The sequence below is a fragment of the Brachyistius frenatus genome, unplaced genomic scaffold, assembly GCF_029030835.1.
Source record: "Brachyistius frenatus isolate BFR_SWC_R1_liver_20210118 unplaced genomic scaffold, ASM2903083v1 Contig_8, whole genome shotgun sequence".
In the NCBI taxonomy this organism is placed as follows: domain Eukaryota; kingdom Metazoa; phylum Chordata; class Actinopteri; family Embiotocidae; genus Brachyistius; species Brachyistius frenatus.
Window position 1 is genome coordinate 1,943,624 of NW_027210607.1, and position 22,664 is coordinate 1,966,287.

General features: G+C 42.3%; 2 protein-coding genes across 2 annotated transcripts in view; both read right to left on the bottom strand.

Moving 5' to 3' along the window:
- Positions 1-22,664, bottom strand: part of LOC138615940 (ras and Rab interactor 2-like) — a 459,963-nt gene that overhangs the window by 425,253 nt on the left and 12,046 nt on the right. The gene's annotated exons all lie outside the window — the stretch shown is intronic.
- The window catches only part of thada (THADA armadillo repeat containing), a 111,899-nt gene that overhangs the window by 46,240 nt on the left and 42,995 nt on the right, over positions 1-22,664 (bottom strand). Inside the window, exons 28-29 of the mRNA XM_069689818.1 lie at positions 17,154-17,285; positions 6,578-6,746 (exon numbers count right to left, since the gene is read on the bottom strand). Of these exons, the coding sequence (XP_069545919.1) occupies positions 6,578-6,746; positions 17,154-17,285 (301 nt within the window). The remainder of the gene's footprint in view (positions 1-6,577; positions 6,747-17,153; positions 17,286-22,664) is intronic.

Consider the following 22,664-nt stretch of genomic DNA (forward strand, 5'->3'; position numbering starts at 1 on the left):
GATACTCAACACAGGCTGAACTGTTTTAGAGTGTGAATCAGATCACCTTAAATCTGCTTGTCAAATCGCAAGTTTGAGAATGTAAGGCATAATAGTGTTTCCTCTGCTTATTACAGGTGATACCATCTCCTCTAATCAACGGAAAAAAGATGGAAGAAACTGACTGAACAGGAGAGATTCTCATGTCTGAAGTTCATGTCAGAAATGTGCATAATCCCCCGAATAGTTCACTGAAGCACCCCTGGATGGCTCCAAATTTTGTACCCTCTTATCATGTTATGTGTTCGACACCTGGTCACAACTAATAAGTCAACTAGTGCAAGTAACTCACTGTCACTATCCTCACTCATGGTAAAAGATGCTACGAAAAAGCCTGAAAAGCTGGCAGTTAAAACGTAAGTACAGAGAGTTGTTGCTATGGAGATGTTGCTTTGGCATAAACTGGCAGGTTTCCGATTGTTGTAGAATGACGAAGTGCAAGTTTAAAATAATCTTGTTGGGAATCTTTGGTCTGAAGTGGTCTGATATGGTGTCATTGCATGTGGGAGGCTCATTAGTTATGCCGGATTACTTTCTCAATTGACAAATCATTTTCAACATGGTGAACAGAACGAGCACGACAGGAAGTAAAAACATGTATTAGGACTAGCGCTTGTGAATAAGGTGCATGAATCATTATTTCTGGCAAGACGTTTATTATCTTAGTCTACAGCCAGTAAAGGTTGTTTTTACAAACGTTAGAAGACAAGTGGAACTTTTTCTCATTTCTACTGTTCAATGCAGAACATTTAACATGAGCAAAGATGAGTTGGAGATTGGATGGAAACATTTTCTTTTGGGTGGATATTAGACTTCTTCAGTGTGTGTGTGTGTGTGTGTGTGTGTGTGTGTGTGTGTGTGTGTGTGTGTGTGTGTGTGTGTGTGTGTGTGTGTGAGATGCTCCCCTCCACACGTCCACTGCAGACTTCTATCTCTGTCTTTCTATGTTTAGAAAACTTCACCTGCATAAGTCTCCTTCTGGGACACTCACACCTTCCTCCTCCCACAGCTCAACATATTCTCACGTCTGCCTTCATCTCGCACGCGCACGCGCACACGCACACACACACACATACTCTCTCTCTCTCCACAGCATGCATGGCCATTATCTCCTCTATCAGTGGCAGTGTGTGTGTGTGTGTGTGTGTGTGATGTTGTGCTCTCGTGGATGATGAGTAGGTTTAGACTTCAGCGGGAGAAAAAAAACGAAGAAAGTGTGTGTGTGTGTGTGTGTGTGTGTGTGTGTGCATTCCACTAAATGTGCCTAAATATATGTGTGTGCACACCGCACACGGGTGTTGTCTTAGCGCTGCGATGATGAGGACATTGTGTTTGGCCTCGGGATCTGCTTAATGTATGTTAATATGCCGGGTTGTGTGTTTGTGTGTAACAGGTAGCAGATGTTTCTGCTCCAGGCAGAAATGACTTCCTTTGTTATTGTCAAAGAACAACTACGAGCGGTCCAAGTGTGGAGCTGGGAACCATCACAGCTACTGCCTGTGCCCCACACACACACACACACACACACACACACACACACACACACACACTCTCTCTCTCTCTCTCTCTCTCTCTCTCTCTGCATATAGATCAGCTCTACCGATACACACAGCAACTTCAGGACGACCATCAATAATTTAAAAGCCCGCTGAAGAAAATGAGGTTTTGGTGAAGATATTTCACTCTAAAAAAAAACAGGAGATACTAAAAGACAGAATATCAATAAAAGCAGCACATTAACTTATAATTACGAATTTAAAAGTAAAACAAGTAATTTTCACTACAAGGAGAAAAATGTGAGCGGAGTTACTGTAGCTTGTATTGAAGCTGAGCGGACAGTGTGTGAGGTATAATGGCCTGGTGTGATTTTGGTGAAAGGAAAAAGGAAATGAAAGGTCTCAGGAAGGCCTGCAGGCATTGGCTGTACGACATCCCGTACAGATATTTTTTGTGTCTGTGCGACTGCGACGTGCTGTACATCTTCATAAATGCACTCTTTCGGAAGGGAAGGGAACATGTTTTAAATTGTAAAGGAAGAAACAGGCAGTGAAGTCCCCATCAGATTTTTTAGCCCCCGATCTGAGTCATTTAATAGTTTCAGTCAGTACAAAGTCCCAATCAGATACTTGTAGTTTACTAGATAATCCAGTTGCACACTAAAAGTTCCTTACAGTTATCAAAATCAATGCAGTGCAAATGTTTGACAGCTGAGTCGCTAATTCATTAAGAAATGTTGCTTTACTTATACTTGATCACAGCTGTCTGAGTGAACTCACTGTTTTCGCGGAGTATTTTTTAGGTGTTGTATCTTACATGTAATATTGAACGTAGCTCTATTACCATTTATTACCAAGTACTGCATTGCAGACATTACAGGTGGTTGTCGTGCTGCTTTCATTTTTGATTTTTAAATATCTCCACACTGCACACATTTTAACTGCACAAATGCAACATGTACGCTGCAGCATTCTCCTAATTGTGCTCTCAACATTTGATATAAAACAAAGGATGAAGGCTAAATATCGCTTAATATAGCTGACGCAGATCAGTTCAAAACTGCCCTGATTGGCCCCAATATCAATTTTTGAGATCAACTTGGGACATCCCTTTAAAACAGGCCTTGAGACTGGCTCAAAGAAAATGGCTAAAAGGGTATACAACAGAATAAATTAATTAAGTGCTGTCCCTTTTCTCTTGTCTTCAGTTGAGAACAAATTGCTTAGCCCGAACAATAGAAAGACACTAAAAAGACGAGCTCAGATAAAGCTGTTATGTTAGTTTGAGCGTTGTTGTTTATTTCACTTCCAAAGGCTTAAACATACATGTATACACATATATTTAGATTTTGGACTGCAGCGCCACTTCACGTTACATGTTGTGTACAGAAGAGTCACGTATGATCGTTTATAAATTGTCCATCAGTCTAATAATCTTTGCTTAATCTTTGAATGTTGACCATATTTCACACATCAAATCAAAAGCTGCACCTTATAAAATGCTGAAATGTGTGCATGTTCTCTACAGTTCACTTCACCTGCGTGTGTTCAAAGCTGCTGTCTAACAAAGTGACAAGAACACAGATAGTTGCATCACGTCACAGAAAGTGAAGATGAAACACGACAGCACAAAGAAGCTGCCTAGTCTTTCAACATCCATTATATAACGGTGTAAATCCCACAGGACGAGGCACAATATGATCCCAGGGTTTTGAATGGGGAGGAGAGTCAGAGGTGAAACAGATGTTAAAGAGCAGGAGAAGGAGGACACGGGGAAAAGAGACCCAAAGAGACATTTTTAGAAAGGAGACACGGGAAGCAGAGACACGCAGAAACAGATGAAGACGGACCAGAAGACATCTGGGGAAGCTACACACGTGGCGGCCATGACAGGAAAGCAAACTAAACACCACTCTCCTCCTGAAATCTCCTCTGAGCCTTTAAAACCAGAGCCACCCCCCCCCCCCTTCCATGCCTTCATCCCACAGCAGACCTCCCTGCAGTCCAGACCGCGATCGGACCAGAAGTGTTCTGAAGAAAAACGCTGCAGTTTTCATTCTTTGTCTTGACCCCCTGAGGCCCCTGGGTTTCTACCGCTCCACACCCACCGGCTCCCTCGCCGAACCCCATCAGCGGCGTTGAGTAAAAGGCTTTGGGGAAACTCCCTCCACTCTTCTCCTCCGCGTGTGTTGATATTACCGGCAGACTGTTTGGTTGTGTTTGTCAGAGTGTGATGACAGAACTAAACACTGGTATTTACCCTGTGATAACCGCCTTGTCTGGACAGGCTCTGAGTGTGTGGACAGTGTGTGTGTGTGTGTGTGTGTGTGTGTGTGTGTGTGTGTGTGTGTGTGTGTGTGTGTGTGTGTGTGTGTGTGTGTGTGTGTGTGTGTGTGTGTGTGTGTGTGTGTTGAGGTGTGATGTACCGTATCTATAACCCCTCTGTATCCACACACACATTATGCTAACAGCTTTGCTAATTTAAGTCAATATTTCTTCTTCCTTGTTGAGTGAAAACACAAACCACAAATCAAGTTGTTTCATGTTTTAAAGAATTATAAACACATTTTTGTACTGACAAAATTCAAACCTTACAATCGTATCATCTTTTAGCAGTGATAGATGAGTATCAATGTAGAGTGTGATGCCATGCAAAGATACACAGAACACCGGAAGGCCGATAGGGAATCTTTTTTGTCTCCAAGTGATGAAATAAATTGTTCGCCGTTCTCTTGATGTGGTTGAAATTCATTTACATTCTTTAAGTGCTTGAAGGTCCGATCATCTCCAAAGTCATGGAAGAGAGCCAACAAAAACAAACTGAATGGTCAAAGTTGTCATACTGACATCTAAGGTGGATTGATTGGTTCGCAACATCAACTCGAAGCCACGTTTCGATCCGCTACCGTTTGCCCTGTTAAAGTTTTCTTGGATTACAAATTAATACCAAGCAGTAACTAACAGTGACATCACCCATGTTGGCCGGCACCATCTTGCTAGTTCAGAGCGGTTATTTGGACAAGCTGGGTGGGAGCAAGCAGTGGATCTGACTGGATCTGATTAGGAACCCGGCAATACTACGTCCCGCCCACTGATAGTCGTAAAATGACTGCACCTCAGTCCTGTCAATCAAATGCCCCCAAAAACACAGCTTTTTGAAGCATATTTCGAATTAATGACGGGAATATTTTCAGATGGACCGCCTGAAAACTAATAAGGAGTAACTTCAGGGAATGACACTCAAACTTAAATTGACTTGACTTAAGGCACTTCCGCATCGGCTTAATGTTTCAGACCCAGAAGCTACGTCCACTTTTATATACAGCCTATGGTCAATACATACTCTAGCGTTTCAGTTGTCAGAAACCCTTTCTTTTTTTAACAAGGCTGTTATTGTGAAATATTTGCAGGAACGTGTTGTGACTAAAATTGGTAATCGTAATCCAGATAAAACATTGGAAATAGCAAGTTCATATTGTAAATGTTGTTAAATTAAAAAGATTAAAATATACACTATTGACTACTGTATGAGAACTCGCCAACACTGGTTACACAACCTCAGAAACAAGCTACAACTTAACCTTGCATGCTTATCATAGCAGGATTTATTGCTGGCCAGATGTATTGAATTGCACTATTTTAAGAAATGGCAGGTGGAGAGTGTGTCCGTATGTAACACAGGGAACAGACTATGACAACCAGTCTCAAAATGACCAGGTCTGACAGACATGTAATGTTGGCAACAAAATTAGGCAGTAAAACTGTTGCGTGTAAAGAACAACAGACTGCAAGTGTCTTTGCATCCTCATTAACTTGTTTAAAAGCATGTATGGTTCATGAAACTGTAGTTCAGTCAGCCAGGTTATGTGGAAATGATTATTATGTGTGTTACGGCCAGTAGCTTGTGTGTGTGTGTGTGTGTGTGTGTGTGTGTGTGTGTGTGTGTGTGTGTGTGTGTGTGTGTGTGTGTGTGTGTGTGTGTGTGTGTGTGTGTGTGTGTGTGTGCTCTTCTCTCCATGTACCTCCTCCTCTCAGCAAGGTGATTGGCTGCACCTGAATGTGATTACTCTTTAGGGGCAGAGCATAAAAGCCTGGAGGAGCATGCAATGGTTGCCAGTCGGCCATCTGACACTTGATGTGAGTGTTGTGGCAGCCCGAGAATCACTTTGCCAGTGATTGTGGACTGGAGTCGGTCAATTACTCCCTGTGGCTGGGAGGGAGTTCTTCTTTGTGTTTAGGTCTCGTTTGTAGCAGTAGTTGATCAGTTAACCCTTTTATTTGGTCAATCAGCTCTTTTGTTTAGTAATCCTACAGCTCGCCTATAAGTTAACTTAGTTGTTAATAAATGACTGAGTTTTACTTGTATGATTGGTTTTTCTTTTATTTCCCTGGTTTTCTTTTTACCGTGTTGCTGCCCGCAACTCCTGGAGCCACCCCAGGGACCTAACACATTTCAGGGCTCGGCCGGGATTTGAACTCGGGACCTCTCGCATACAAAGTGAGAATCAAACTCGTAGACAATGTAAATGGAGAATATGTACAGCATTATGCTTTGGTATGTAAACTCTGACTTTGGAGCTCAGGTGAGCAGAGATTAGAGCCAGAGGAGGAGGAGTGTGTAGAGCTACAAAGTGTGTCACGCATCTTAAAAAGGCGATATGGTGATGAGCTCAGAATACATATCTGTTGAGAATGAAAGTTCATTTTTGACCTTTGAATGTAATTTTGGAAGAATTTTTGACGAATGGCAAACTCAATAGAGGCAGCTGGGAGCACCAGAATAACCTCATAGACCAGTTTGTTAGAGACATACAGAATATATTGAGTAGCCTCCTCCATATGATACATGCAAGCTTTGTGTGCGTCTGTGGATCTTTGTGTCATTGAGTAAAACACTGACATTTCTATGATTCAGGTTTTCAATCCAAATAAACACTTCTCGTGGTTATTTAAACAATGTGTGATTACAGCCTCCCCACTGAGTGTTATGTATATGCAGTATGTGTGTATTGGTTTATGTTGCCGTTTGTGTGGGAGCAGACCTGCAGCAGAGTCCCGTGGATGTGGTTGTGCTGGATTTTGGGTCCCGGTTCTACGGGGAGCTCCTGCAGTAAAGACTGGACAGTGGACGGCACCTGGGTGACGAGCACGAAGGGGACGAGGGCCCGAGCCGCCATTTCCCTGGTCCGATACACGGCAGAGCGGCCGCATCTGTGGGACACACGCACGCACACAAACAGCATCAACACCAGTGTCATGGAAAGTTATTAAAAGAGTGGAACATGGACGGCTGCGTTGTTATGATAATCTTTCAGTCTTGCATTACGTAAAATACAATGTTTGAGTTCATGGAGGAAATTGTAAGTTTTCCCATTATAACAGGTCACGGGTTGTTATTATAACTGCTGAGCTTAATTAATTTTACAGCTGTGACTTTATGATGACAAATTATGTAATTACTGTGGTTAGTATTATCATCAATTATCAGGATTTTGTTTTCCAGCCAGATTATGTCATGGACAAATTCTCCAGCTAGGAATGATGACCCACGACTTATTTGATTTGGACAGTTGGCCGCTATTTTTAAGCATACGTTACGTAACATCTCCGGTTTTCCACCAGCCTCGCTCTTCTAAAGCGAAGGCAAAAACTTGAAACTGCTCCCAGCACACCAGCAGATGACCGATAAACCTGAAATCAAATATTTTCTAACCGTTACGGGCCAGGAAGTAGTCGACTACATTTTGTTTTCGCCCACACGCAGATGTCTCCATCCCACGGTCATTTACAGTTTTCGCTGGTGATGGAGAATGTGGCCAGTCACCCTGAGCGCAGGCTAAAATTAACCTTGTTTACAAGCTGATAGTCTTTCCTTCTCCGGTGTCATAACACAGCCAGAGCTGACATGAGGGAAGGACACGACCAAGACCTGAATGAGATGAAAGGAGGAGGGGATGGAAGTGAACAGTCAGAGTCCCTGACATCGAAAGAAAAAGGGTTTCTCAGATTGCTTTTTTTTTTGTTGTGTGTTTACTAAAACGCCAGAAGTTCAATTCTTCAAAAAACACCTACATAAATAAATATAACATTAGCTTTCAAGTTTAACGTTTTGGTTAATGTGCTTTCATGCACTTTCATGTCTGTCCATAAATTATATGGCTACATCTAGCAGGTGGTTTAGCTTGTTGCATATTAAATGTAACAAAAAAAATAATAATCAAAAAGCCTTTCTTGTCTCTTCTTGTAAAACAGAAAAATATTTTTGGTAGCTCATTCTGGGGTGGGTAGGATTTGATGCGACTAGTCAACGCTACGTGCTACGTTACATCTAAAACCCAAACAATGTCCATTAGCTGGTGGGGAGCTAATATAGGGTGTCTAACTCCGTTCAACTACAAAATCACAGTTCATCAGCTGTCATGCAGACACTTTACACAGAGATGTGTCTTTTCACTCACAACCTTGATAAAATCAAATTAACCAATCAACAATGTTTTTAATGTAGCTGTCAAATTGACAAGAATAAGCAAGAGCTGATCTAATCTACGGATGGTAATGTTGGTCATTTTAGAGCATGATGTCACTTACATCTTCTCAACATTGATAATGAAATGTAACAAGGAGCCATAGAGGGTTTGATTATGAGAGTTGTTAGCGTTGCAGCTCTGTGAATCCACGTATTCTGCTGACTGTGGATCAGATCCGCCCAAAAACCCAACCCTAGACTTGGGCCTGTCGCTGGTCTGAATACGGCCGTGTCCAAAATGAACAGCAGAAGACAGCGAAAGGAACGCAAGTAAGCTCCATCTGTCCAAAACCACAAAACACCAGACCTCCTTTGTTCTCAGAAGCAGCGGTCCACTCAGCACCTCACCTCCCGAGGCGCTGCAGGGACAGAAGCTGAAATGCCACCAAACTATCGGTCGGTTCAAAAGAGCAAAAACATCCAGGAAGAAAACTGGTATTTTTTCAAAAAAAAATTAAATGGCTGTCAGAAGAAGCCGAGGAGAAAAAAAGAAAGGAGACTTTAAAGGACAGAGTCCAGCATGTCTCTTGGAGTCGTTTCAGACATTTGTAGATACTACTGTAGATAACGCTTGTAGGGACTGGCCTTCAGGCTGCGTAGAGCACAGAGGGACACAGTTGAAGAATAAAGACTGCCTGAGAGACTTGGCTCAGGAGACAAAAGACTCTCACACATGTAGTGCTAAGTGAGGACACACTGAATATATACAGTGTGTGTGTACAGGCTGTTTATAGGGCCTGTCGGGTCATTAAAGAAAGCAGCCAAGGAAACAAACACGCTCGTCTCCGCTGTGGAAAATTCAGCAGGAGGCTCCAGAGAAACGCGAAACATCGATCCATCACTGCAACAGCAGCAGAGACGAGAAGGACGTCGTCTTCTAGGCTTCAGAATGAGCGAGATGTGTTAGTGGACACACACGTCAAGCTGTGTGAGAGTTTGTTGAGAATAAACAGAGTGTGAGGAGAGAAGAAAGTCGTTAGTCTCTCAAGGTGTATTTTTGTGATTTTTTTTGCGATCAAAAATATTAGATCTTCAGTGGACTTACTCAAAAATTGTGGTGTAATAAAATTGATGCAGCTTTACAGAACAGAAAGTCTGTGACTAATATAGAATATGACTACATTAGCTGTCAAAATATGCTTTAAATAATGCTTTAGATACTGTTTAATTAACAATAATTCAACATATAGGCCGACTATATGCACAAAGACAAAGTGCAGTCTGACAATTTGACGTCTCCATCATTTTTTTTTTGCATACAGTAATATGTAATCACTTCCATTGATAACAAGCATTCAAGTAGAACATTTGAATGTGAAGACCACATTTCCCACAATCCCCATCGCTTCAGGTTTTTCTGCTTGTTCCAGTTTCCTCCGGAGTTTTATTTGGTGATGAGAAAACAGAAGCAGAGCCTTTCTGATTGTAAATGAGGAGCTATTTTTGTTAATAAAGCAGGTTTGAAAAGACTCACTTTGTGCCGTTAATACTTCAGCACAACTTCTGCTGCCGACATTTTTTTGCGGAAAAATCGCGGGAATGAAAAAAAAATTGCTTGAATTTGCGTTAATTATTGCGATCGTAACTGAGTTCTTAATCTTTAGATGATTTGAATATGAGACGAGGGACATAAAAGACAAGATGCTGGAAATCAGTTTGGACTGCAACAAGGGGAAGGTTGTTTGGAGCTACAGGTCAACTGTCAACAAATGCTTTCCCATCTGCTGTGAACAAGCCTCGCACACACACACACACACACACACACACACACACACACACACACACACACACACACACACACACACACACACACACACACACACACACACACACACACACACACACACACACACACACACACACACAGTCAGACAACGATCCTGTATCAAACACAGACAACAGTTTGCATTCCTTAGCTCAACATGCCCTCACACGTGAATGTATGTGCACAAGCGTCTCGCACACACACAAACACACCTAATGACCAAAAATCCATGCCCAGTCCTCACCCTCCACCCCCCACACCTCCCAGCTCCCCATTTGGGGCCCATATGTTAACTATCTGTGCTAATTTGTCCCATTGAAACTCTTTTGCAGAAGGAAATGACAGTTTGGAAGGGTATAATTTTAGAAACAGGGCCCTCCCCCGTGGGGTCGGTGGGCAGACTGTTGACTGGTGTGGACGGGGCTCATCTGGGCCTCATTTCACAGAGCTGGGAGAACAGTTTTCCTCCGCAGACACTGGAGTGTGTTGACTAAACAAGCCCGAGTATCAAAGTCAGTCACTGAGGAATGTACAGTAGGGAAATTATGAAGTGAAGCATCAACTCAATTAAAGTAATTTTACCCCATTCATTCATATGGACACGATGTAGCGGTCTGAAGACACTTTACAACCTCCTGACATGTAACTGTTGTAGTCTGCTGTCAAACCAGTGTGCGCAGAAGGAGAAAATATGAATGCAGACCATGCACACCGACAGCACATACTGTGTCTGCACATGACTGCTTAGGTCAGGCTGCTTGGAAAAAGTAGACATCGGACAATTGAAACATGAAACCCACACAGTGTTGAATTATGTCAAACTACATGTATTTGGTAGAAATGACAGATTTCTTTTAAAACAGCCCAAACAGAAACTTGGGTCCTACTGACTTTCCAGCTGTATGTGCTGATCTGGTAACTCTGAGGTTCTATTGAGAACATGACTTGCATCAAATAATCCACTTAAACGTAGTATTAACATTTAAATCAGCCTACTGCTTGCCAGTTGTCTGTTCACTCCAGAGATCAGTGATGAAACCCTGTCCATTATGTAATAAAGATTGTACAAATTCTACATTGAACATTTAAGTCCAGTTCAGACAAAAGATTTATTTTTAACGAGATGTTAAAGAAAATGCACAGAAGAGTCACAGCGGTGTAACTTGTCTGTCTCACTCAAGCCAGCTGATGTTGTCGCCTACGACTCAACTTGTCAACTCGCAAGTAGGAAGTTTAAGGCACGTCACCGCTTTCAACAGCCAACCAGCTCATAGCAGTCAGCTGATCACAGTTACAAACTGGCAGCTGATCAAAAGAGGAGTTTTGGATGGAAGAATTGAGAGGACATGTTAAGAATTCATTTTGGAGCCGTCTGTATGATCCAAGTGTTGGAAGCAACTCACTATCACTGTCCTCATTTAAGTTTCAAGATGCCATGAATTAGATCCAACAACAAAAAAAGGACTGAAAAGTTCAAATGTAAGTAAAGAAAGTCGTTGCTATGGAGATGGTACATCATCTCGTTGAGTTGCTTTGGGACTTTGTGTATCAATGCACCCTCTGTTGGTATCAAGTTAAATAGCAGCACAGACCCACTGTGGTCTTTTGTCTCAAGATTCATTTACGTAAGGTTTGATTGATTTCTTGTTTTGTTTTCCTTTGAGGACGTCACCGGCCGGATTGAGATGGTCCCCAGGCTGGTTCCGGCCCTCGGGCTATTTTTTTGCCCATGTGTGGCTAATAGGTAGACAGCTAATGTAATGTAATCTAATCATGTCCACTGATGTTTGTTAGTGTCAGTTTGATGTATATCTGGGCCTTCAGATGAAGAAAAGGCTCATTACCACTCTTTTTTTTGTTCTGCAGAGTGACATTTTAGTAAACAGTTATAAATGCACATCATATTTTCCAAGAGGGAAATTTGACAAGTTCAAATAACCAACAGCTTGAAACTCAAAAGATATTTAGTTAACAGTTAAGCTATCAAAACGGTTTGATTTCTGTTGAGAAATTCTGCATCAATTTTCAAACTAAAATTATCAATAATTCAGAGGTCTCACACATATTCAACGCTTGACTGAAAGTAAAGGATGACAGTTTATCAGCAAAAAGTACTTAAAGTGCCAATAGCACAAGGACCTATGCAAACAGAGTGGTTCCAGTCAGTAATATATGATTGTAAATTAAAATACAGGATTATTATTACTACTAGGCTCATGTGTGAGCAGCCGTTTGTATTGTAACTGGACCTGGCAAGGCGAAATTTGACTTATTTATTGATTGCTAGGTATTTAAATCTATACTGTTAAATATGGCAATATGACGGGGATCATTAGATGATTAGAGGTACACTCAGTTTAAAATAAATGCAATGAGGTAAGTTCACAAGTAAACTGTCCTAAAAAGTATTCTCTAATACTACTCTGCTACTTTCGATCAGTCTTACAAAAAAGCCGAACTTCTGTTGCCGCTGGCGAGCCCACAAGGTGCAGTATCAGTGTGAATGATGAAAGTCTATTGTGGAACACGTCAGTAAACTATTTCTTTTTTGAGTCTGGCAGAGTTCAGCTGCTGATGGTAGGTGCAGCTTTCCCTCAGCATTTGTTCCCAATTCATCACCATCCACAAGAAAAACGATAATAAACATGAATGACGTGGGGAGATGTACAGAATCTCAGCTGGGAAGGAGTTGGTACTGATCTCATCTGAAGTTTACGGGCATTACCGTGAACTTTCAAAAGAAATGAGATACGAGACGGTGAGGACGAGCGAGGCGGGGGGACGGGGGGAACGCTATCGGCAGATGTAAATCACATCCACAACACTCTGAAGCGGAGAGAGGACGCAGAAAGAGATAAGACTGGTAGAACTTAGCTATCAATTGTCATAATAAATAAACATCCTCCCCCCTCTTAGTCGTCATCATCATCCTTCTCTTCCGTCATTATCCGTGCAGGTGTGACGGAGGCAGCGGCCGGAATGTTAAGAATGCAGAGGGAGGATTGAAAGATAAAAATGCTACGTGGTGCAGCGGAGAGGGAGAAGCATTTATTATGATGCTCCGTCCTGTCAACAGATGAAGCTATGCAATATTTAATCCGCGGGTCGGATCATATGAAGAAAGGAAAGAAGCGGGGAGCGGGGGAACGAAGAAGAGGAGGAGGAGGAGGGAGGGTGAGAGTCATCGACCTCATCAGACACGTCCGCACACGCCTGGGACAGATGGGCCGAGGAGGGGGGGGGGAGAGAGAGAAATGGTGGTGTGTGTGTGTGTGTGTGTGTGTGTGTGTGTGTGTGTGTGTGTGTGTGTGTGTGTGTGTGTGTGTGTGTGTGTGTGCGTGTGCGTGTGCGTGTGTAGAGAAACACGTCTGGAGCCAGAGAAGTCGGGGCCGGGCTATATTTAACGTCTCCAACATGTGGGCTTCATTTGGGTGGATGTGCGCACTGCATACCTTCTCTGACAGCAACACACTCATCTAAAGCCCCGTTAACTGCACCCACAAGAGATGGGGGCTCTTAAAGGAGGTAAAAAAAAAAAAAAAATGGCACTCAATAATTCACCTGTTAAACACAAAGTCTAGTAAATCAGTTAATTAACAAGGTGGAACTGATTTAAGAAGAATTCAATGTGCTCGTCGGTTGCTTCGTTGGCACCTTTGCAGCTCCAAATGCTGAGTGCTCAGGTTTATGACCTTCACTTTCCATTTGTCACATTCTGACAAGAAGGTCTATGAAGTAACACGATGAATGTGTGTCGTCTCACTGAGAGTTGAGCTGTTTTGACAAACTGTCCAGTTTTAATTTTAAGGACTCTTAGCTTAAAACACTAAAAACACTGCTGCGTCGGATATCTGACTGTTTCTGTGGATTTTGCTTTTAACATCTATAAACTGTTACAGTAATAATGGGCTTCACTGCTCAGCAGAAGGCAAAGCTTTTCAGTGTCAGCACAAAAATATCATCACTAACTAATTTCAGTCTGAACCAAACGGGGTGGACTGACCAACTGCACAGAGCCAAGCTAGTACCGGCATGAGAAACAGTCATTAGCAGTGTGGATGAGGCTGAATAGTTAAAGGTTGCTGTTCAACAATCTTCTGAATTCAGTCAGCTGTAATGGAGCTGCAAACAAACATCCTAACAACAACCAAATACCCAAACAATATCTCTACAAAACCAATACTATATGAATGTATCACAGATATACATGATGCCCACACTCAAGTACTTATATCTAAACCGTCAGTCAAACATGTCGACATCAAGGTCACACACACACACACACACACACACACACACACACCCACGCACACCCACACACAGATTGAAGCTACATAAGGTGGAACTGAGGGATTTTATCTGACACTGATTTATTGCTGCGTAAACAAAACAAAAGTTACGCGTTTTAAAACTGAAAGCGTGTTTGTGAGGCTACGAAAAGTTTGAACATACGAGGAGCTTTTCATCGATACTCGATAAAACTGAACCAACTCGGTCGGTGCCATTATATTATCGAAGTTCGATAGCCAACCCTAACAGCAGATTAACTATACAAACCACCTACATTGACAGTAGAAAAACATTCACACACCGTTATGCGTTCCTTCGTGTGAGGAAGATCACTTTATCTCCCTTTGACGCCTCCTTTGCCAACTTTTCCATCCACAAAACATCCCCAGCTGTGTTTGCTGGCATTCCAGTTCATGCCGGAAGCAACACCTCGAAAACGGAGCTTCAGTCTCTGCCGAGGGAGACGAGTGTTTTGCTTCTACTTTTTTGAAGGTGCTGTTGAAGCTTAAGGACTAAATGCGTTGGATTTTGATGCTAAAGGTTTATGGATGAGCAGCGCATCACATTTGTGTGTGCTGGAGTTACTTCATCTGTATTTGCAGGTGCAGCCGATGTAGATGAACATGTTCCAATAATATTTGTAGATTTCTCCCATCTCAGGAATGTGAAAAATGAAGGCTGTGACCAGAGTTTCTCACTCGCCTGGAAGGTCTTACTCTGCAGCAAACATAGATTGGACTCGGATGAACTCCGTCACAATCTAAAACAACAATGGCGACGCGAGACAACACAAGCCGAGTTGCTCGGTGTGGAGAACAACTCGGAACAGACGGCTGTTTTGTCTTAGATGCAGACGAGAACAGAAATCTAAGTCATGTTCAAAGCCAAACATAAAAATATATTGTCAGGACTGCAGTGCATGAAAAATACAACACAGCAATGATGCAAGATGTACCTGTGCAAACAAAGCAAACAAAAAACAAAAAGCACACACACACACACACAGTGGTGTTTAGACTGCGGGTGTTTTGTCTCAGTGATTGTGACTTGTTCTGTAGTGAGAAGGAGCTGCAGTTCAGAGAAGCCTTCTTTGAGAGGTTTATCATGGCTGAGAGAGCAGATGTGTGACCCTCTTGGATTTGATAGAGCATTCCCCTGGTTAGACGTTTTCTTTCTTTATATAAGCAGGCGAACTGACTGGAAACACTCAACGATTAGTGATGACACAGAAAAGGAGCTGCTGATGGAGGGGAGCATCGCAGCCAATCACAGACTGCAGTTTGTACTGATGGAGAGTTAGCAGTTTGGTTCAAAGACACTTCCGCTATTGAATGAAGATTCAGATGCAGAGTAGTTCAGAGTTAGAAAAACTTGTTCCTATGCAAACATCATAAGACAGTGAAGACAGATGCACAGATAATGAAGATAAACCTTACGTATGTGACTTAACTAACATGTATGTATATACTGTGACAAGCTAATGCTAATGAATGTTTCTATCTGCTATCTTCATAAAACAGTCCTTTCAGGAAATTGTGACTTAGCAATCGCAATAATTAATGCAAATATTTCCGGGAGCTTCCAATTTTGCAAAGTTCCGGCGCTTTTTCTGCAAACAATTTTTCCAACTGAAACTCTGCTGAAAGTATTACTTTCAAAGTAGTCTTTCTAAGCAAAACTCGCTTCATTAACAAAAATAACTCCTCATTTACAGTCAGCACGGTTCTCCGACTTCTCTCATTAGCAAAAGAAACTCTTGCAAATCGGAAAAAGTGGAACAAGCAGAAATACTGGAAGTGGGAACTGTGGTCTTCTTATTAGAATGAGGAATGCTGTATGTTAAATTTGTTTTATAAACAGTTCTAATTGAAAGAGACGGGCAGTCTCTTTCTTTTCTTTTTTGGTAAATACAGCATATGTTGAATTAATTAAACAGCATCTAAAGCTCTTATTTTGACAGCAGTTTTCTCTATTCTATATTACAGTCACAGCCTGTCTGTTTTGTAAAAGTGCATCACTTTTATGAATTTTTTTCATAACTTTGCCCACCAGGGGGCCACTGCTTGTTTTTATGCATCCACAATGATTTCCCCTTGATTTGACCATTTCCACGAGGCAATAAAACTTGAATTCCCTCTGTATGACTGTGCACTGCGAACACTACAGACTGTTTGTGATGGACATGAAGTGGACGCCATATCAAAAATGTGTTCATGTTTTCATGTAAACCTGGAAGCTTGATTTGTGAAATGAAGAAAAAAATCTTTCAGATTCTGCAGTTTTTTTTAGGACAGCAATCAAACTGAAACAGTTTTGCGTCATTGATTGATCGATGTTAACTCTGAACAGAAGGTCATAATTCCTTCAGCTGTATCCTTTTATTGATTCAGATGACACTCCAGGTGGGATTAGATCAACTCATCAGAGACTTGTTCAAGTACACCAAGTTTAAACTATTGTTGTAAAAAGGATTCTACCTCAATTTTCCAGCAGAACAAAACTAAGTAGCATTGTGATAGATGGGAAACATAGCCATCAGAACTAAGTGAAAGTGTCAGAAGTCTGATTACTTTAGCTAATATGGAGCTTTCTCAGCACCAAATCATGGCTGGACTGGAGGGTTCAAAGGGGGGAGTGTATTGAGCTCTAAAACACTGTGGAAACTGGATCAGTTTGATCTAAAGTATGACTAGGCAGGCCGAAAGTGTCTGCACCATCAGAAAAGTAGAAGAAAGAACTCCAATCAGCGAAGGTCCCGTCAAAATAAGGCTGTCTAATAGGAATATTCAAGTCTAGTGGTGTTTCCCCACTCTGGAGTTGGATACATGCAGATTCAACTCTCTACTTATGAAGCTGGTATTCTTAGTTGAGAGGTAATGGCCGCACTTGTATTAGTGTGTGTGTGTGTGTGTGTGTGTGTGTGTGTGTGTGTGTGTGTGTGTGTGTGTGTGTGTGTGTGTGTGTGTGTGTGTGTGTGTGTGTGTGTGTGTGTGTGTGTGTGTGTGTGTGCGTGCGTGTGTGTAGAAGTACCACCTACCTGATAATGAAAGGCATGAAAGGAGCGAGTCCCAGAGGTGAGGAGGAGCCATCCATGGGTGAAGGGTAGAGTCGACTGAGCACCAGCAGCAGCAGGAACAGACTGGGGTGAAGCTTCACCTGACCGCTGTCACTGAACACACACAGAAAAATAAACCTGTCAGATGTTAACAGTGATTGGATCGGACTTTAGATCATCGATGTTGTGTTTATAGATGTTTCAAAAAAGGGAGCGAGATGTGATAAATCCAACACTTTCAAAGAGTCTCTCCTCAAAAGTAGTCACAGTGTGGCACTCTGATGTAAACATAAAAAGAATAAAATAGTGTAGTTGTGTCACAATGCAAAAAGAGCCTGAAATATACAGTCAACAATATGAACGAACTTCACTTGGCCAGTGAAGGCGCTGTTGTAAAGATCAGGGAAGAGCCAGTTACAAATGGACACAATGCCTCTGTAGATTTCACTCTGACATGCTGACAAACTGCATCTGAATCAAATCTCAGCTGTTGAACGATATACATTTTTTAGTTCAGTACACATGTTCATAATTGGCCGTCTTTCTTATCATCTTTTTGTGGAACCACTAAACTACGATTAAAGACAAGTAAGCTTTATCCAATAAAGAGAATATGAAGCTCTCATCAGTACAATGACTATTATCCATTTTTATTTGAGCAGATTTGCATAAAGGAATTTTGGGAACTACACTTTCTTGCTGAGGTTTAATGAAAACATTGATATCATTTTCATATCGGGTGAAAAATTAAGCTGAAGGCAGCAGGTGATTAGTTAAGTTTAGCATACAGACAGGAAGCAGAGGAAGCAACTGGTCTGGCATTGTCCAAAGTCAAAAAAAATTAAATAATTGAGATACTAAAGTGAGGAATTGTGGTTTTAATAGTCTCAGTTGAAGTCCAAGCTAAGACAATAACCTGCTCTATCTTCATATTTCCTGCACATATGTGAGAAACTAAAAATTACTGTGGGATTTCCCCAGAAAACAGTCCTCTAAAGTCTTGTATTTTGTTATCTTCTTTGATATACTGTCTATGGATATGTGTGGAACAACGTTCAGCTAATTTACCAAATCTAGCAGCAATTGCCAATTACTTGCTATTTTAAAAAAATGTTTTTTATCTAATAGTCCATTATTTGTTTTAGTTATTATCGGAAGAAATCTAACATCTAATAGAAATGGGAAATGCATGATTCTTTAAAAATGGAATTTGAGCCACCAAACACAGCAACATGAAAATCAGGGATCAGTGGTTCAACATCTCAAGGTCAACAGATCTCATCTTCAGCAATCACTGGTCGACTTAAAGCTCAGAATACCAGAGGTCTGAGGATTTACTAAAGTAAAATATGTTTTATGGGACAGATGCAACTGATAACAGCAATAAGCAGAAATATGTTTAGATCAGATTTTAGGTTATTAACCTCATTTGTGAAAGCAAATTATGACGACATTTTCAATTTGCTTTTACAGGATCTCCTGGGCAGACTGCTCGGTGGTATTACAGCGTTGCTAGTGAGGCGCCTCTGCAGTGATCGATGCTGTGCCTACGTCTGCCTACAACTTTGGATTCATCCGTATGTGTGAGAAATAAATAGTCTGGCTGCAGCTCTGAAGTGCTGCTGCTTATTCTCTGAAACAGGATTAAACAGCAGTACGCCTGGCGCCTGAAAACCACCAATAATCAAAGTTCCAATGCAAAACATGACTGGCCTAAATTCCTCCTTCGTTTTAACGCACATCTGAACCACCCACACTCCGACACAGTCATCTCCTCATCCGCTCTCTCGAACTGAGCTTTTTCACCTCCCTCCAGATCTCGTCCCTGGCAGCTGAGTCAGAGTGGAAACTGTCCGTCTCTGCCAGCGCTTTCGCAGCTTCACTCTGACACATTTGCAGAGGAGGAAGGAGGAAAGAGGAGAAAAGACACAGAACTTCCCATTTGAGGAAAAATGATGAATTGAATGTCTATCTGGTATGGAATATGAAATAAGGCCACGCTTTGCCTTCGTGACAGTTTTATTCCTTCCTGTCTGGCTGTCATCGTCAGAGATTATGGGAACATCATGGGAACACAGTGTTTACAGAGCAAAGAGCGCTCGCAGCTGAGCGCTGTGAAAGCCTGGAAGTATGTGAGGTTTGCTTATGTGCCTGTATGCGTGTGTGTGTCCTCCGGGCCCTGTCATCAGTCATGAGGATCTCATAGAACAGAAACAGAACAGCAGAACCTCTGAGAAAATAACGTGTGCTTTTCATTACCTTCATTCAACATAATAGAGCCGTCCGCCGGGACCGCCGCAGATCGACATGATGGGAAACGTAATAGCGGCGCAATTAGTAAGCGGTCTAATGCATTTAATGTCACGGGTCAGTCGAGCGCAGCGAGACAGGATGTGATGTCACACAAATGGAGGGGGAGGGGGGTCGCGATAAAGGCAAACATATTAGCGCCTTGTTGGGACACAGCTGGAGGCAGAAGCACTTGACAGGATGAAAAGGAGATGATGTGGTATTCAACATCCCCCCCCCTCTCTCCTCCATCATCTCCAGGAGCCAAGCGTTTGATGAAAAGCTTCTTTTTTGTTTTACATCTTTTAAAGAGAGTGGAAACAGAGCACCGACTCTTCACTTAAGACAGCAGTGAAAGGGACACAGTAGCAGAGACACAAACGATGCTCTAAAGTAAACCCAAGCCTAAGCTTAACATTTATTTTCCTCGCAGACAAATAAATCATTACTGGTGTTTGGAATATTTACTTGGAATATGATACAAAAACTGTTTTCTTTGGAAGTGAAGGCCGGGGCAGATAAGACGGAGCACTTCAACAAATCACAGCAGGCTAAAATGTGGGGACTGAACTGAAATAGTTCCCGAGATGAACCTGCTTACGTTTGCTACGCTGACATAATCATTTTCAGTCATATTCCTTTCCCATTTACGTTACGTGTAAGCTTAAACCTTGACATATTCTTTTCAAAATCAAATCTACTGCATATACAGTGCACCTAGAAAGTATTCACAGCGCTTCACTTTTTCCACATTTTGTTATGTTACAGACTTATTCCAAAATGGATTAAATTCATTTTTTTCCTCAAAATTCTACACACAATACCCCATAATGACAACGTGAAAAAAGTTTGTTTAAATTTTTTGCAAATCTACTAAAAATAAAGAACGAAAATACAACACATACATAAGTATTCACAGCCTTTGCTCAATACTTTGTTGAAGCATATTTGGCAGCAATTCCAGCCTCAAGTCTTTTTGAGTCTGATGCTATAAGCTTGGCACCTATTCTTGGGCAGTTTCTCCCATTCTTCTCTGCAGGACCTCTCAAGCTCCATCAGGTTGGATGGGGAGCGTCGGTGCGCAGCCATTTTCAGATCTCTCCAGAGATGTTCAATCGGGTTCAAGTCTGGGCTCTGGCTGGGCCACTCAAGAACATTCACAGAGTTGTCCCGAAGCCATTCCTTTGTTATCTTGGCTGTGTGCTTCGGGTCGTTGTCCTGTTGGAAGATGAACCTTCTCCCCAGTCTGAGGTCCAGAGCGCTCTGGAGAAGGTTTTCATCAAGGATGTCTCTGTACATTGCTGCATTCATCTTTCCCTCCATCCTGACTAGTCTCCCAGTTCCTGCCGCTGAAAAACATCCCCACAGCATGATGCTGCCACCACCATGCTTCACCGTAGAGATGGTATTGGCCAGGTGATGAGCGGTGCCTGGTTTCCTCCAGACATGACGCTTGGCATTCAGGCCAAAGAGTTCAATCTTTGTTTCATCAGACCAGAGAATTTAGTTTCTCATGGTCTGACAGTCCTTCAGGTGCCTTTTGGTAAACTCCAGGTGGGCTGTCATGTGCCTTTTACTGAGGAGTGTCTTCCGTCTGGCCACTCTACCATACAGGCCTGCTTGGTGGAGTGCTGCAGAGATGGTTGTCCTTCTGGAAGGTTCTCCTCTCTTCACAGAGCAACGTTGGAGCTCTGTCAGAGTGACCATCGGGTTCTTGGTCATCTCCCTGATGAAGGCCCTTCTCCCCCGATCGCTCAGTTTGGCCGGGCGGCGACTCTAGGAAGAGTCCCGGTGGTTCCAAACTTCTTCCATTTACGGATGATGGAGGCCACTGTGCTCATTGGGACCTTCAATGCTGCAGAAATGTTTCTGTACCCTTCCCCAGATCTGTGCCTCGATACAATCCTGTCTCGGAGGTCTACAGACAATTCTTTGGACTTCATGGCTTGGTTTGTGCTCTGACATGCACTGTCAACTGTGTCACCTTATATAGACGGTGTGTGTCTTTCCAAATCATGTCCAATCAACTGAATTTACCAGGTGGACTCCATTCAAGTTGTAGAAACATCTCAAGGATGATCAGTGGAAACAGGATGCACCTGAGCTCAATTTTGAGTGTAATGGAAAAGGCTGTGAATACTTACAGTGGGTACGGAAAGTATTCAGACCCCTTTACATTTTTCACTCTTTGTTTCATTGCAGCCATTTGCTAAAATCAAAAAAGTTCATTTTATTTCTCATTAATGTACACTCAGCACCCCATCTTGACAGAAAAAAACCAATGTAGAAATTTGTGCAAATTTATTAAAAAAGAAAAACTGAAATATCACATGGTATTCAGACCCTTTGCTGTGACACTCATATTTAACTCACATGCTGTCCATTTCTTCTGATCCTCCTTGAGATGGTTCTACTCCTTCATTGGAGTCCATCTGTGTTTAATTAAACTGATTGGACTTGATTAGGAAAGGCACACACCTGTCTATATAAGACCTTACAGCTCACAGTGCATGTCAGAGCAAATGAGAATCATGAGGTCAAAGGAACTGTCCAAGGAGCTCAGAGACAGAATTGTGGCAAGGCACAGATCTGGCCAAGGTTACAAAATAATTTCTGCAGCACTCAAGGTTCCTAAGAGCACAGTGGCCTCCATAACCCTTAAATGGAAGAAGTTTGGGATGACCAGAACTCTTCCTAGACCTGGCCGTCCAGACAAACTGAGCAATCGTGGGAGAAGAGCCTTGGTGAGAGAGGTAAAGAAGAACCCAAAGATCACTGTGGCTGAGCTCCAGAGATGCAGTAGGGAGATGGGAGAAAGTTCCACAAAGTCAACTATCACTGCAGCCCTCCACCAGTCGGGGCTTTATGGCAGAGTGGCCCGACGGAAGCCTCTCCTCAGTGCAAGACATATGAAAGCCCGCATAGAGTTTGCCAAAAAACACATGAAGGACTCCCAGACTATGAGAAATAAGATTCTCTGGTCTGATGAGACCAAGATTGAACTTTTTGTCGTTAATTCTAAGCGGTATGTGTGGAGAAAACCAGGCACTGCTCATCACCTGCCCAATACAATCCCAACAGTGAAACATGGTGGTGGCAGCATCATGCTATGGGGGTGTTTTTCAGCTGCAGGGACAGGACGACTGGTTGCAATTGAAGGAAAGATGAATGCGGCCAAGTACAGAGATATCCTGGAAGAAAACC